This window comes from Hippocampus comes, unplaced genomic scaffold (assembly GCF_001891065.2).
Source record: "Hippocampus comes isolate QL1 unplaced genomic scaffold, H_comes_QL1_v1.1 scaffold30, whole genome shotgun sequence".
Lineage (NCBI taxonomy): Eukaryota > Metazoa > Chordata > Actinopteri > Syngnathiformes > Syngnathidae > Hippocampus > Hippocampus comes.
The window spans coordinates 435,963-451,707 of record NW_017805705.1 but is presented as its reverse complement, the minus strand read 5'-3'; the positions used below and the strand labels follow the sequence as shown (position 1 = coordinate 451,707).

At 45.1% G+C, this 15,745-nt stretch overlaps 1 protein-coding gene across 1 annotated transcript in view; it reads left to right on the top strand.

Moving 5' to 3' along the window:
- The window catches only part of hcn1 (hyperpolarization activated cyclic nucleotide-gated potassium channel 1), a 50,922-nt gene that overhangs the window by 25,492 nt on the left and 9,685 nt on the right, over window positions 1-15,745 (top strand). Inside the window, exons 5-8 of the mRNA XM_019882793.1 lie at window positions 3,373-3,591; window positions 7,115-7,261; window positions 9,792-10,032; window positions 14,295-14,459. Coding sequence (XP_019738352.1) covers window positions 3,373-3,591; window positions 7,115-7,261; window positions 9,792-10,032; window positions 14,295-14,459 — 772 coding nt within the window. The remainder of the gene's footprint in view (window positions 1-3,372; window positions 3,592-7,114; window positions 7,262-9,791; window positions 10,033-14,294; window positions 14,460-15,745) is intronic.

Sequence of the window (15,745 nt, the reverse complement as noted above, 5' to 3'; positions counted from 1 at the left end):
CCCCCCACCCCCACCTCCCTCGCATGCAAATTTAAAAAGCATTCAAAATCTGCGGGAAAACATTGAACCGGCAAATGCTCCTAACATAGAATATGTGTTTGTCATGTTCATCATAGTTTGTTTTCGGGCTAGTAACTGAAATGGCCATGATAGGAAAAAGGTTCCCCACCCTTGGCCCTGGCGCCGAATGAGCAAAAGTGTTTTTCCTTTTTTTTTTTTAGAAAAGGGGTTGAAGGCGGTCGCACCGGTGTTAGCAGTGCAAAAGTTTGTGTAGAGCCAACGGAAGTGTCCAACTCCTCTGGACACTGGCAGGATAGAAACAGGGTTTCGGAATCTATATAAATTGCGTCATTGGTTATGTCGCCCGGATGTATGGTGTCGAGCACGAAGGAGAATTCGGGCCAGCAAGGACTGGCGATAGTGGCGAGTGGGCCTGTAGCCGCGTTATCAGCTTGACTAATGGCCCCAGAGTAGCTTCTTAGTCCCAAGCGCCCGCATTGACCTAATCAGGAGATAAGATAATGCTGCCGTCAGGTGAGAGTGTGATTGGGCCTGTTGCCCCGACTGTGTGCAGTTCAGGGCGCTTGTCTCCTCCTTGTTCAAAACTTCAAAGGCATTATGGTTGTATATTCAAAGCACAGGGGTGTCATTGTTCTTTTTTGTTTTTTTTTGTTTGTTTGGGTTTTTTTTTTTTTTAAACAAAAGCGTTGCTGCAGAATGAATATTCAACCGCGTTGCTTATTTGCCAGCATGCATGCGAGGTTTAATTAGAACAAGCCGCTTGAATACATTTGCTGCGTTCACCTCATTTGTTAGGAGCCCCACTTCGAGCGGAAGCTGTGTTTTGGAGAAGTGTGAATACACCGATGAGTCACAACCCACCCCCTTCTACACGCACGCACGCACACACATGCACACACACAAGGATGACCGAGCATTATGTGATGAGAGATTCTTTCAATCTCTGCAATTCTTCCCGATGATTCACAGATGGAAAATATCATGCCGTTTGACTGGTGAAACAAAATCAATATGTACAAAGTGTATGATTGGCCTCATCATGAAGCAGGGCTCGCCGTGAGTCGCGGAAGGGGATGCGCGCGCGCGTGTGTGTGTGTGTGTGTGTGTGTGTGTGTGTGTGTTGGGGGGGGGGGGATACAAATCAGGTTAGTTCAGAGCAGGGGTGTGAAAAGTAAAAAAAACTATTCAACATTCATTTTACAGGCTGACTAAAATTGCACAGCTAAGCTAATGTAGCAGTCCGTAACCTCAAGTAAGCGTCAGATCTTCGTGTTGATGTGGAGATTCGACAGAAATTGCATTCTCTAGTTCCCATCTCTTCTCTGAGTCTTATAGAAAAACATAGGCCAAAATAGTAACAATCTCTATATGAACAATAAAACAGATGGCAACAATTCTACGCAATATCAATTCCCAGGAGCCCTTTTGCGACCCGCAGTGCAAACACATATGTATGACCAAGCGATGACAATGCGCGACATGGTGCCAGGTCAGCCCTTCTCCGTCCGCAGAACCATGAGGCAAAAAGGTGCGATGAGTCAGCTCAGAGTGGCATTGCACAACTACGACAACAACAAGTATTTTATCCTTCCCTGCTTCTCCAACCATGCAAATTTTGCCAACACAAACATTCAGCGAACGCGTGCGAAGGCAACCTCACGGCCTCGCAAATGCCATTTGTTCCGGCGTCATGATCAGCTGCCTTTTGTGTTCCAGCCTTTTGTGCAGAACGGAATATTCAGTGTTTATGCTTCATGACATCGAAGGAGAGAGAGGAAAAAAAACGATAGTTAGCACGTCTTAGCCAAAGAATGGCAAATGAAATGAGAAACTAATCTGTCTCCGTTAGAAGCAACTAATGAGCAGATGAAAAGTGATGAGTCATGATGATTAGCTGTTGAATTTTGTCACTTGCAAAATTCCCATTTGGACTGAACAGCGTCCAACACAACAATGACATGAATATGAATAATGGCGGTCGGGACAGAGTAGCGAGGGGTGGGAATCGCGGTGTCATTTATAATACAATATTGTTGTGACATTGTCCAACAATATTGACAAAGCCATCATACGAATCATGGACAGTATGTTTTCTTCTGCATGTATTGTTCCAACAATACACATATCACAACAGTGATGATGCAAAAACTGATTTATTAGAGGGAAACACGATAACAATACCACTTTATATGTAACTGGGTGATCGAGAAAAAGTTACAGTATTTTAAAACTAAAAGGAAGGCGCCTTTTTGAGAGATGTTTATTTTGGAAGTTGATAATTGGGGTTTGGTCTTAATCCGAGGAAATACAGTATGTCAAAGCTCCCCACAAACAACTGTTTCCTGTAGCTAAACGATGATTTTACGTGCATTCTTTGCATCGCTGCTCTCCCCCCCCCCCCCTCCCCACCCATTATTTGGTCTCTTATCGCTCCATGTGGGCTCACGGTGTTTGCTCAGCTTTAGTCTGATTGATAGCGAGTCAACAAGGCTGTGAAAAATGAGATGCACAGCTGGACACATCGCCGCGAAAAAGCACACAGGACGGGTGACTATTACGCTGTTTGTAGCACCAGAGACAAATGACGACCATCTTGTTAAAAAAACAATTAACAGCCACGCAATATCGTCGGCCATTACATCATTGCTGAACTTGGATCTCAAATCACAATCCTGGAAAATTTACAGTTGAGCCATTAAATATTCAAGTCTAACACAAGTGCTAACTTTTAAAAATGATTAGCTACAGTCAATGTATTATCAGTTGTCATACAAGTGTAAAAAGAAGTCAATGTTACAAAAAAAAAAAAAGGCCAAAGACACAGTTATTGAGATCTCGAGGAAGTCCTTTGTGCATCTTTTGGAATTAGCTGTCACAGAAAATCCAAATAAAGTCACAAACTTAAGTGAACTCTCTTAAGGTAATGTAGAAATCCGGCATGAGTTTTTCGCCCGCTGAGCTGAGCTCTCACAAACATGCTTTGAATCCAACGGCCATTTTTTTTTTTTTTTTGAACAAGAGTGCAAAAAAAAAAAAAGACAAAGTAAAGGCTCTCTCCTGCTTCTCTAAAGAAAACAGACGCCTCAGATGTGTAAATAATGCAAGTTGTTCTTTTTTAGCACTGCCGACGCGAACTGCTTTTCACCCCTCGGCAAATGGGGAAAGAATGAAAGCAGGTAGAAAGAAGCGGGAGAAGTTGTACCAAAGGGCACGGCGAGGCGTTTGGGGTGGATGTTTTATGCGTGGAAGTGTAGTCGCCCATCGACGAGGAGCCCGGCCTCGCACTAACTTTACCTGCGCCTGGTCTTTCTCTCTTTCTCTCTCTCGCTCTCTCTCTCACGGTCCTGGCAGAACGTGTCCTGGGGCAAGCAGTACTCGTACGCCCTCTTCAAAGCCATGAGCCACATGCTGTGCATTGGCTACGGCGCCCGGGCGCCGGTGAGCATGTCGGACCTGTGGATCACCATGCTGAGCATGATCGTGGGCGCCACGTGTTACGCCATGTTCGTGGGCCACGCCACCGCGCTCATCCAGTCGCTGGACTCCTCGCGGCGGCAGTACCAAGAGAAGGTAAGCGCCAAATGATCACGTTTTGATGCTCGGTGATGACAAGCATATCGTCACGTGAAGATTTGCCGAGAATTCCCGTGACTCCAATCAAGGACATTAGCATATTTTTCAGACAACTTTCCGGAATTTTTACGATTTGATGAGCGCTTTCACTCATATCCTGTTTATTGACTTAACGTAACTATGCACTAATCCCTCATGGCCCCCTTTGATGCACATAATCACATTAGCGCCATAAAGCTAATGCTAATTAGAGCTGAGATGGTCTTAAAGTATTATTCGTTTCGCACCCCATCAAAACTCAGCTCATTCCAGAATGTCATAAACGAGATCTATATGAATGGTGCTTGGAGGGATGGACGGACGGACGGATGGCTGGCTGGCCGGCCGCTCCACAAATGTGATTCTTCTCTTCCATTTCACTCATGATGACTTAATGTATGTATTTATCTCATTTTAATGTACCTCCATGGTGATTATCTCGCATCCCAGCCAAGCTACCATCTGGAAATTCCCAGAACACGTGGATGTTCCGGATGTGCTTTGTGCATGCACGCAACAATCAAATAACCCCGGCGAACCCTTAGAACATAACCCCCCTTCAAAGTACATACGTAGCTCTGTCGTGCAGGGATTATCGGCATATGTGGATTTAAGATTATGATTGACGAGCAATTGAAAAAAAAAAAAAACACACTAGTTGACCTGTGCACAGATCATACATACAGCACAATACATTCATGTAAGATGTCCTGCTAATCACTGAACAGCAATAATAATAACAATCACAGTAAAAGTAATAATAAGAATAATGCAAAGTTAAAGAAACACTAAAAATATAGAAGTGAAGTCTCTCTCTCTCTCTCTCTCTCTCTCTCTCTCTCTCTCTCTCTCTCGCCCAAATTGGCAATTCTCTCTTAGGGAATCGTAAAATTCAACCCTTCCCTTTGGTCAGCTTGGGCAATATTTCTGTAATGTGCTGTTGCAAAATTTACAAATATGACCATAATCTCCTCGTCAGTATGGAAAAGGGAAAAATGCTGCCTTTTTTTTTTCCTCCATAGAGTCACTGTACTTCCATAATTTGCTCATTGCTTCACACATCAGTGGCACAGTGCATTCTAGTGAATATTAATGACAGCAGGTCGCCCACAGCAAACATTGAAAGTCATTGAATTAGTGACATGCCTTTTACTCAGCGTGGATGGACGGTGCATCTGTTCTACAGCAAATCTGCTTCATCCCGTTTCGACTTCATCCTCCTGGCATCTGTTTCTGGGCTTGGACAATTTTAGAGGGGCCGTGAAGGCTTCGTTTTACATTGTTAACGTGGGAGTGTGTTTCACCGCATTGGGCGTTTGTCATTGTGTTCATCAGCACAATTGTGTGAACGAAGATGGTCGCTATTAACGTAGCTGTATTGTTCAAAGCTATTTCCCAAAGTGTAACTGTCGGTGACGAACATGAGGTATCGATTCAGGCAATTGTTAGCTCGAGCTAAATAATAGTCATCATGTGCATACCCATTGTTTTTTTGTTGTTGGGTTTTTTTTTGTGTCAGGCATCTATTTGGACACCTATTAGCAAAGAACAGATCACCATCCTTCACTCTATAGCCCAGATTTTGTAGATTTACTTCCAAATATGCAGTTAAAAGATGAAAAGTTGAAAATATTTTTGTCGCCAGCCACTTTTCCTAAATTCAACTTCCACATACAGTACGTAAAGAGGAATTCAACCCTAAACTATTCTTTACAATAAAGTGTTCTATGCAGCCCCCAAGTCTAAACACTGTATTCTGATTGCGTTTGCGTTTGTGGACTTTGAATTAAGCAGCAAAATCCACCCATTTTAATCCCCCTCAGGGGGCGGCCATGCTGCCGACTGAAAATGACACCTTAGTGATTCTGTGCACGGCACTTCTCCTAGCACGACTTCTGTCCCACCTTGGCCATTCCAGTCCCGCTGAACAGCCTGAGCTACATTCCAACTTCTCCCACAAGCGCCAAATAAATTCACCCTCTCCCTCCCGATAAACAATGACCCAAGCTCTTATCAAATGTCTGCAGCCGGGAGAAAGGAATCAATGAGGGACGCCTTGTGAGTCTTTCTGCATCCTGTGCCAGTTTCATGTCGCGGGCGAGGCTTGTGTCACGCTTGCTAATAATACCCATTACCTGTGTTTCACCACCTATGTGAACAACTCCACTGCCAATGGCCTTAGAAGGGAGTTGAAAGCCGCTTTTGGGACCCACAGCACAACCACAACTAAGACAATTATGTGAACAGCTAGGATACCAATTCCCTGAACTGAAACTCAGTAATGTGAACTATGACACTACCAAAGGCCTTTGGTGCACATAAACAGTCAATGATGTGAACTGCGATGCTAGCAGTGGCTGATAGCGGGAACTGAAAGCCAGTTCCGTAAACCACTACTAATGGCCTTTGGCAGGAATAGAAAAATCAGGATTCAAAAACAAGCAATGACTGTCTTAACAATGGCCTGAAATGGAAGATGGCTTTTGATGTGAATTGAAACCCGGTTTGGAGTCTGTGGTGTGAACCGTTAGACACCCACTGGCCTTTATAAAGGCAGTTATGCCACAAAGTGCTCTCCCAATGAAATTGGTTTTGTGAACCCCTTGCCCCTGCCTGTCACCACGGCATTTCCAATGGCCTAAATCGAAAGTTAGTTATGTGAACCACTTCATGACCAACACTGGGCTTTGGCATGACCTGAAATTTGATTTTGTGGACCCCTCCAAGGTAGTTGTTTGACCAATAAATAGCTTTTGGTGTGAATTGAAAGTACTCTGTGTGACCCACTACACTGCCGGAAGTCTGTTATGTGTCCTACAACACTACCAATGGACTCGAAGTTAATTAGTTGAACCTCTATCCTAGCAATGAACTAAAGGAAAAGTCAATCAATGTTAACTACCAGTGGCCAGAATTTAAAGTCAGTTATGTCAACTATGCAACAAATAGACTTGACTTGCCACACAACACAAATGGCCTTTGACCTCACTTCTTGAATGGATGAGTGAAAACGAATGAATGAAATTCACATTTTTCTATTGTTGTTGGGGGGGTGGGGGGGGGGGGTTGCCATAGCTGAGAACAGTAAGCACTGTAACCTGAATATGTCAGCAGGATGTTGCATGTCGCTGGCTACTTCGCATTAAGATCATGGCTTTGCTGGCCATCAGCATTGAGCGACATGCTTGCTTGAAATAATGGCAAATGCAACCTTGGATTGACGTAGCCTCGGGGAGCAATTTGTTTCTACTCCCCCCTCCCCACCCTCCCACCCTCCACCACCAGACTTCACCTCTCATTCCCCCTCCCTCCCACGCCTATTGAACTAAGCAGTCAAAACGCTCAGAGATTGCAACTTGTGTTTTGTGAATAGATCAATGCCAAACTTTTCATTCAGTCATTAGTTCTCTTATTGGGATATTTGTCCATGGAACGCATTACCTGAAACTCATTTGCGTCTTTCTGCCTTTGCTTCCCGCAGTACAAACAAGTGGAGCAATATATGTCCTTCCACAAGCTTCCGGCGGATATGCGGCAAAAGATACATGACTATTATGAACACCGCTACCAGGGCAAGATCTTCGATGAGGACAACATCCTTAGCGAACTCAATGACCCGCTCAAAGAGGTGAGATCGTTACTTTGTACTTTAAATTCGGGTTGGAAGACATGCTTGTCATAAATTACACAAGAATCCATGTCCAAAAAGACACAGCAAGTCTGCAAGACACTTTAATACCATTTGAAATCAACAGTGGATCTGTCCCTGAGGTTGTCCGATTCCTACCAAATCAGAGCCGCGAACACCTGACAGGTAGTCGACGGAAAATTATGAACCATTTGAGTTTTGTCATTACTCATGGGCGCGAAATTTGCAAGCAGTTTTGTGGCGGAAAATTGTTTTTTTTTTTGTTTTTTGGGGTGTGTGTGATTTATTTCACACCAAATCTTTCCCCTAAAAGCATTGCGGAATTGCACAGGAACCAAAAATGTCTGTTCGATATCTACAAGTTTGACGTCAACAACAACGCACTCGTCTCAGTTTAATACTGGCAAAGATCGATAATCATCAGATAAGTGTATGCACGGGCCGCATTGAAATTGATGGTGAGCAATTGATCAGTTTCCTTCTTTGCGACTCCTCACATCCAAAGGATTACATGAGTAATTACACTCGGCAGATATGGGCGAGGAGCGCTGTAAAAAGCCATGCAAGCGTGGCATTCGTGACTGTCTCCCATGCAGACCCATTAAGCGCACTCCCTCGTAGGGTCGAATGCTGCAGACACTCGCGGCAGAGGAAGGACGCGCAGGGGATTTATGATTATTACTTACAATGCGGAAAATCCTTACAGGCTTTTTGTCCACTATGCAGAGTCCACAAAATCTGCCTGGCGACAGCGTCACACAATATAAATGTCCCTCGCGGGACTGGCGAGTAAAGACACAGTGAGTCACACCAAGCGGTTACATCATCATTTCACTGCGAAACACTTGATTTTATGGACGTGCCCAGTTTGAACATCCCTGGCAGGACATTTTAGCGGTGAGGATTCTCTTGCCCCAGTGAAGTACATCTAATCCAGACTTCCCACAGTAACATCCAAGAGCTGAGTCGAGATCGTTGGCTGACGGCCACTTGTCTGTTGTTGGCGCCTCGCCTTCCCAGCCAAATTTGGAAGGAAGTGCGGGGAGAATGGGGGAGTGAGGGTGTGGGGGTCATAGTGGGAGTGAGGATCCTCTCCACTCAGCAGACTATGCGGAGAATCTGGCATGTCGCTTTATCGCGAGATTAAAGTCATTGCCTACACTCCTGGCTCCAGCAAGTATGACCACCTGGGAAGCATCAAAACCGCTAAGACTTTGAATAGGCGTCAGAAAATGCAGTGTCAATATAATGATATTTTGATTTGTCTTATTTGTATTTCGTATTTCTGCTTGCCCAGAAGCACTACTCTGTTTTGAAGCCGGTAAATTCAATTGTTTACTGCCAGTACTCAAATCTAACAGCCGATAAGGAGAGTAAAATGAATGAGGTAAATTACGGGAAGTACTGTGCAAAATTATTGCCTAAAAAAAATAAAAGCACATTGTTTTTTTAACTCGTGAGATCAGTGCTGGCAAAATGCATTGATAAGTAAAAAGAACTGCAAGATCTCCACTTGCGGATGTAAAGTCAGCCGTTGTGGATGGGCACTTGGACAGAGTCAGCCACCCCCGATCGGGCACCCAGAGTTGTGCCACACCGTCAGGGGCTGCTATGAAAATTTGTTTATGATGAGAATGACTATAATTTGTTCAATAAATTGATTTCTGCAGTGATTCACATGCATCACACTCACCCACGGAGCTCAGAATATGTCTGCCTGTGCCTCGGTCACACCCACCAAAATCACATTGCGCCATCACATTGTATCACCTATTGTAACTTTTTAAATAGAAAAATTAATTCTTGTATCTTAATTGTGTTTATTGAAATGTTTGAAAACACTGTAAAAACACAGGCTCAGTAGGCTTCACCAAGACATATCTCCAGCCGAGTGGCGTGCTAATCTTTCAATATGTTTAGCTCATTATGTAACATAATATCGTGACTGTTCAATTCCCTTGGCACGTGACACATCTTGAAATAGGTATTGTGTACGCAAAGATTGTTCACCGCCGAGAGGCCTCCTTGAAGCATGAAAACTGCTCACGATCTGATTCGTTAGTTCTGCTCCGTGATTGAGGTCATCGCCCCCCGGCTCGCGGCTAACCGTCACGTCGTTAGCCCCAGAGGTTGCGCGGCTCTCTGTTAATGTCTCATTATGCCGCAAGTGTGGCAAAAGGGAGGTGAGGGAGTCAAGCGCACGACACGTGCTGAGCAGCTTTCAATCTGTGCCCCGTTGGGGGTAAACGGAAAACAAACACCTAATCTCTAGCTGGGCCGGGGGGGCATCCGGGATGGAGCAGAACTCATCAAGAGCTGACAGCAGTGCCAAAATGTTTTCCTCAGCAGTGCTTTAGAGGTTTTAGGGATAAAGCGGCAATACGCGTCCACTTCATTTTGTGCCGCCCTGATAATAGCAGCTGGAGCGCCAAGCGCTTTTCCAAGTTCGCAATCTCTCCCGGGATCTCATTTGTCGCATGTCCCTGTTTTTTTTTCCCTTTCCCGCCAGGAAATTGTCAACTTTAACTGCCGTAAGCTGGTCGCCACCATGCCGCTGTTTGCAAACGCCGACCCCAACTTTGTGACAGGGATGCTAAGCAAGCTGAAATTCGAGGTCTTCCAGCCCAACGACTACATCATCCGCGAGGGCACTGTCGGCAAGAAGATGTACTTCATCCAACACGGCGTCGCCAGTGTCATCACCAAGTTCAACAAGGAGATGAAGCTAACCGACGGGTCCTACTTTGGAGGTGAGATGTTTCGCTCACGCTGGTCTTCATTAGAGCTCGTGCGCAACTTCCAGTCACTTGTGGGTTAATTTTTGATTGTCCAATCATATTTCAGTATGTGTATGTGTTGCCTTATCAATGTAAACATACCGGGGCCTTCAGACTCAGGTTTGCTGGCCTACCTCTGAATGGTTCATAGCTTCTTGTACTTGAGTGGGATTCCTGTCCATTACATGAAACCATTGAGCAAAGAGAGATTTTGCTACTGAAAGTAACTACTTGAAGTGGTACATCATCTCTACATTAACTCACTGCACTGCCTCGCTCACCAAACTAGTGCTCAAACATTATAGAGTTAGTGTACATACTGACGCACGCCGAGTTGCGCCCGAGGCCGTTGCGTTGGATGCCTCTTGAAGTCAAATTAATGCAGATTCTCATTAGGCAGCGTTGGCCGCTCGTCAGCCCCTCTGCCGTTATGTAAGCGTTCATCTGCTCGCTGGAGGGGGCCGAGGCGTGGATCAGGCATCCCCGAGGACACAGAGGTTGCCCCCGCCGCCGCCCACCCATACCATCACCACCACATTCACACACAGATACACACTGCGTGACCCCCCCACCTCCACCCGCACCCCCCTCTATACGTCCCTGCCGCACTCTTGGCACTGACAAAAAGCGAATTGGACTTTCATTCTGCGGATAACGAGAAGCCTCCTCTCTGCTGTTCTTTTCCTTCTCTCCACATCTCAGTATGAATGCCATCAATGTTTTAAATGTCAGCTGCAGCCCCGCCGCCTCTTGTTTACTCCGACAAAATCCGTGTCGTCTCAGCGTGACGGCAAAGTTTCCTATTTTAAGACGTGCCTGCATATTTTATGCTGAGTTCGAGAGGCGCGATAGAGGCGGGGATTCTAAGAATACTTGCGCTTTGGTGCGGCTCGTGTCTCGCAGGCGAGAATCAAAGGGTGAAATTTGGTTGTCTTTTTCGGTTTGCTACCGCGCGTTCAAAAACTAAGGGGGGGATGCTGTCAGAAAGTGTCTGCTCATGTGCCAGTGTGCCAGGCTGCGGGGCTTTTCGTTGAGCTTCTGCATGGAGCGGACACGTAGAGCAGAACGGCTCATTCAGACGAATCATCCTCTGGATATGACGTCGCAGATCAGACTCCGGATATGCAGCCCGGGTGAAGTGAAGCGTTGAAATAGGTGTGTGCAGCGTGGAGATCGAAGGTAGCCTGAAATGAACGTACGAAGTGAGCCATCGTGGCAGTGGAAATTCGACTCGACACAGATCTAAACATATAACTGCTAGCTTAGTGCTAACGCATCATGCGCAAATGTCAATGACTGACCAATGAAACGTGCGCTACTATGGCGGCATAGCAACATCTCCGACTATTACTGCAGAGAAGTTGTGACGGTCCTCTTGATGTTTCATCATTATATAGACGTGTATGATATTTAAAGGTATTTGTATTTGTTTCAATCCACGCGAAAGTGGAGTTGAGTTTGGATGGCATCAATTCCTTGTGGGTTTCTGGTATCCGACGAGGGTTATGCTGTATTTGCTTGAAAGTGTCAGATCTTCGCGTAGCTTTCAAGTCACAGTGTCAAAAACTTTAAGCAATGTGTTGCAGGCATCAAATTCAAATTGAGTGAATATTGGCAAAAAAAACACCCGATCAGTTTTAATATTAAATACCTTGTCTTTGTAGTATATCCTATCCTATCAGTTGAAAGGGATTTTCATATGATTGCATTTTGTTTATATCCCCACTTTATTGAAATTGGGGTTTGTACACGTGTTTGTCAAAAACAGTAAGAGCATAGTGCGGGGTTTTCGCCGTGTTACCTGCCTGTAGCTAGCCACCTGCTGTTGCCCTGCCGCCCAGCTGGTAATGTCACCCGCGTGCATGTGGATGAGCGAGCCCGGGTCGGTCGGTCAGGAACAGCTGGCCAAACGAAGCCAGGCACCTTCCTCGTTTTCTCTTCTTCTTTTTCCTTTGATGATTTATGCGCCGCTGCAGCAAGGGCGAGAAGTAGTCCGCCAAGACGCAAAGCCAAAGGAGGAGGGCGAGCGAGGAACAAAAAGCAGCCACAGGACACCATTAGCATGCTAATGAGCTGGACATGGAGGAGGACAGTAGGTCACGAAGCGACCACGGCCAATGACGCACGGGCCGAGCACACACAGCTCATCGTTGACAGGGAAATCACTCCTTGGCCTAATGCAATAGCAACAAATATTTTTAAAAAAAAATCATTTCAGTGAATTGTTGATGGTTGATTTTCTCCATATATTTTTTTCGTAAAAACACATATAAACACTTAAAATCTCTCTAAATATATGAAAGTGAATTATAAAAATACGTTCATTGATGACTAATTCCTCCATCGTTGTTTTTTATTGTATCTTATCTTTTATTTGATATGATATTATTATAACCTAACTTGCACAGGCAGCTGTAGAGACTCCCTCTCCTCACTGGTTTTCTATTTTTGTACTATCAAACAAATGGCAAGATAGATGTCGCAGACTCAACTCATGCCTTCCCATCTTAGAAATCATGTAATGATCTTGTTTAAAAACGGTACGTGTTAATTCCACGTTTCATTCCAGCATCCGCACCATTCACACCCCCAGCGTGAAGGTGTTGCTCCGACGTGGCGCACACACCCTGCTCTCTTTTCACAACACGCTCCTGCCAAAGATCACAGCACAACTCCGATGATGAAGATTGATTTGAGACAAAAGGGTCGCTTTCTGCCAAACGTGGGAACAAAACTAGGCTCAAGCTTGTCAGGGGGGTTGACTGCATCGTTGAACAGAACTAATTGAACTTGAAATCGCAGGAATTGTTTTACATGCTTTAATGTACACATTTACTTTACAAAAGGGGGAAATGATCGCATCCAGAACATTGCCGGGAAACTGGCACAACTCATGAAAAATGGTGACTCCTTGAAATGCTGTAAAATTATGACGCCATGCTCCATCCAAGTTAGATAGTGTAGGCTAAAATGGCAAAAAAAAAAAAAAGAAATCTAGTGTTCCAAATCTGTGAAAGAAACGTCTGATTTGGGGTCCATTTAGGCAAATTGTGCCCAAGTTCGAGCTCTTAAATAGACTCATATCAGCTAGCTAGCTACTAACTGCAGGTGGATCGCTAACACGGCTGAACATTCCTTTCACAGTACAGAGCCGCTACTCTAAGTTAATACTTGCCTCCATGCCGGCAAATGAGAAATTCCTCTGACAAGTCTTGTTATCAATAACTGAGGACAAAGTAATTAACAGGTAAAGTCAGAGAAGCCATGCTAACCTCGAAGCTATCATGAAATGTGGTCGCGAAATACCAGAGGTAGCGCACTTTTTACAGAAGTCGCTGGAAGCACGTAATAGTAGACTGACTATGAACAGCAACTTTCATCTTTCATCTTTTAAAAAGTATGAATTTTAGAAATTTCCTTAAAATCCTCCCAAAGTCAAAAATGTTCACATACATATTTAGGATGAATGTAGTTTCATAACTGGGAAGTCACGAATACCATACAAGCCAATGCAAATTGAATGTCTGTTTTGTTTTTTGTTTTTTTTGTTTTTTAATCTTTTCTTTTAACTGTGTGAAAAACGTTCATTATAAAAAATGTGCATAGCTCAGCCATGCAGTTTTCCTCACTCTCGGACAAAATGAAAGGTATGTCTGACATACAATGCTCATTTACAATTTGCCTGGTGAATACAGTGACAAATGGTATAGACGTGCCGATTCATGGTATTGAGTCAGCAGATCAGCTCATCCGAAAGGGCTCATTCCCTTCACGTTGCGCAGACATGCTTCACGACTAAAAAAGAGGCAGCTCTGTTGGTGCAATGCAGCGATGCGGCGTGATGCTTGACAGGATCCGACTGCATTGCATTAAGAGGCCATTAGCCGTGCGGCGGATGATAAATGGTCTCGGTGTTGCTTAAGTGACAGTTTATTTACACTCAACGTAAGCGTCTCCTTCTGTACCTTCACGTTGAAGGTTCATCTACATGCTAATGTGTACGGACATTTAGCTAAGCCGCAGTCCGCAAATGCCGACCGGCCAATGAAAAGCGCAGCACAGCGCAGAACCACTTCATACCACTACGTAGCCAGCTCGCAATGTTCATGTTTTATCGAACAACTCATCCTATGCGTTTGTCATGAAGTAACTAAAAGGCTTAGGTTATACTACAAATGTGAGGGCAAAATTTGTGTTGCGATTGTTAAAATGTTTGTTTTCCCGCCGCCCTGCAGAGATCTGCCTTCTCACCAAGGGTAGACGGACAGCCAGCGTGCGGGCCGACACCTACTGCCGCCTTTTCTCGTTGTCTGTGGACCACTTTAACGAGGTTCTGGAGGAGTACCCCATGATGCGCCGGGCCTTCGAGACGGTCGCCATCGACCGCTTGGATCGCATCGGTAAGGTCTCCTCACGACGGCGATTTCATCCTCCGTCCCGATCTTTTTTTTTTTTTTGTTTGTTTGTTTGTTTGTTTTTGCCTGTCATCGTGCCCTCTTGTCGTCACACGTTTGCCGCCTTCCCAACATGAAAGCATCGTGTCCGCCATCTTCTGCCGCATGTCCTTGTGATGCTGTCTGATGAATTAACACGCGTCTTGGAACCGGCATTAAGCCTTGTAAAGACCCAATTTTTATGGTTGGATTAATTGGGGAGGAAGCGCATGCCGCCGTCCTGGAGGTGGTCGGGGTGCGGGAGGCGTTGACCCCGCCCACCCTCAATAGACGACCGCGAGTGGATGGAAGCTAACCTCACATGCATGTGTTGTGTGGCCCTCTTCCCACTCATCTGCACTCCTGGGTATGAGCAGCACCCCACCCCCAAATAAGAAGGCCTAAATCGGGGGTGGGGAACCTAAAATATGATTTCAATGCAATTCTAAAGAAGCCCCACAAAAAAAAAAAAAATGCTCATAATACATTATGATAAAAATGTTGTTTGATTGTTGCATCACATTATTTTTTTTAATCACGCTGTACAGACCTGGGAGGACTTTATGGCCCCTAATAGGAATAAGGTTCCCCACCCCTGCTCCAAATCAACCAAACACTAAATCAAAGCCAGCGACAGGAAACAGGAAGTCGCTTCAGGCTGGAACGTCCCCACTTTCCCCCTCTAGAATAATCCGGTTATAAACTCAGCCAGAACGGTGCTTGCTTATTTTCAAACATACATCGACAGAACCTGGCCACGAAATAGTCATCAAGGTATGAAATCAAAAGGGGCACATGTATGAAATAAACTGGGCACTGTTTTTCATCAGGGACTTGCATTTGTCATTTGGGTTTTACCGTGATTTTGGATTGGCCGTCGCACTGGAACCTCCAAGGTCGAGCACAATCCAAACGTTCCCAACAATGTGTGCCTGAAAGAAATCAAATGTACATGTGGATTTTAAGAAAACATTTTTTTTTATTCCCACAGTAATACATAACAAATCCGTTTTCAGCCATCGTCACTTCTTCTTGAGATGCTTACCTTATTACCGTACAAAAGGAGAACACAAAGACATTTTGTTTGCCGGGCTGCCTTTTTGGCAACTTCCGTCGCACTGATTACCCCACCAAACACGAAAAGGTGCGCAGGCTCGGCGGCTCCATTTTTCCCCACGGCGCCAACTTACTCGGCTGGGCGGCTGGAGGCGAGCCCGGCGTCTTCCTCCAACCATACGCTCGGCTCAGCGTTG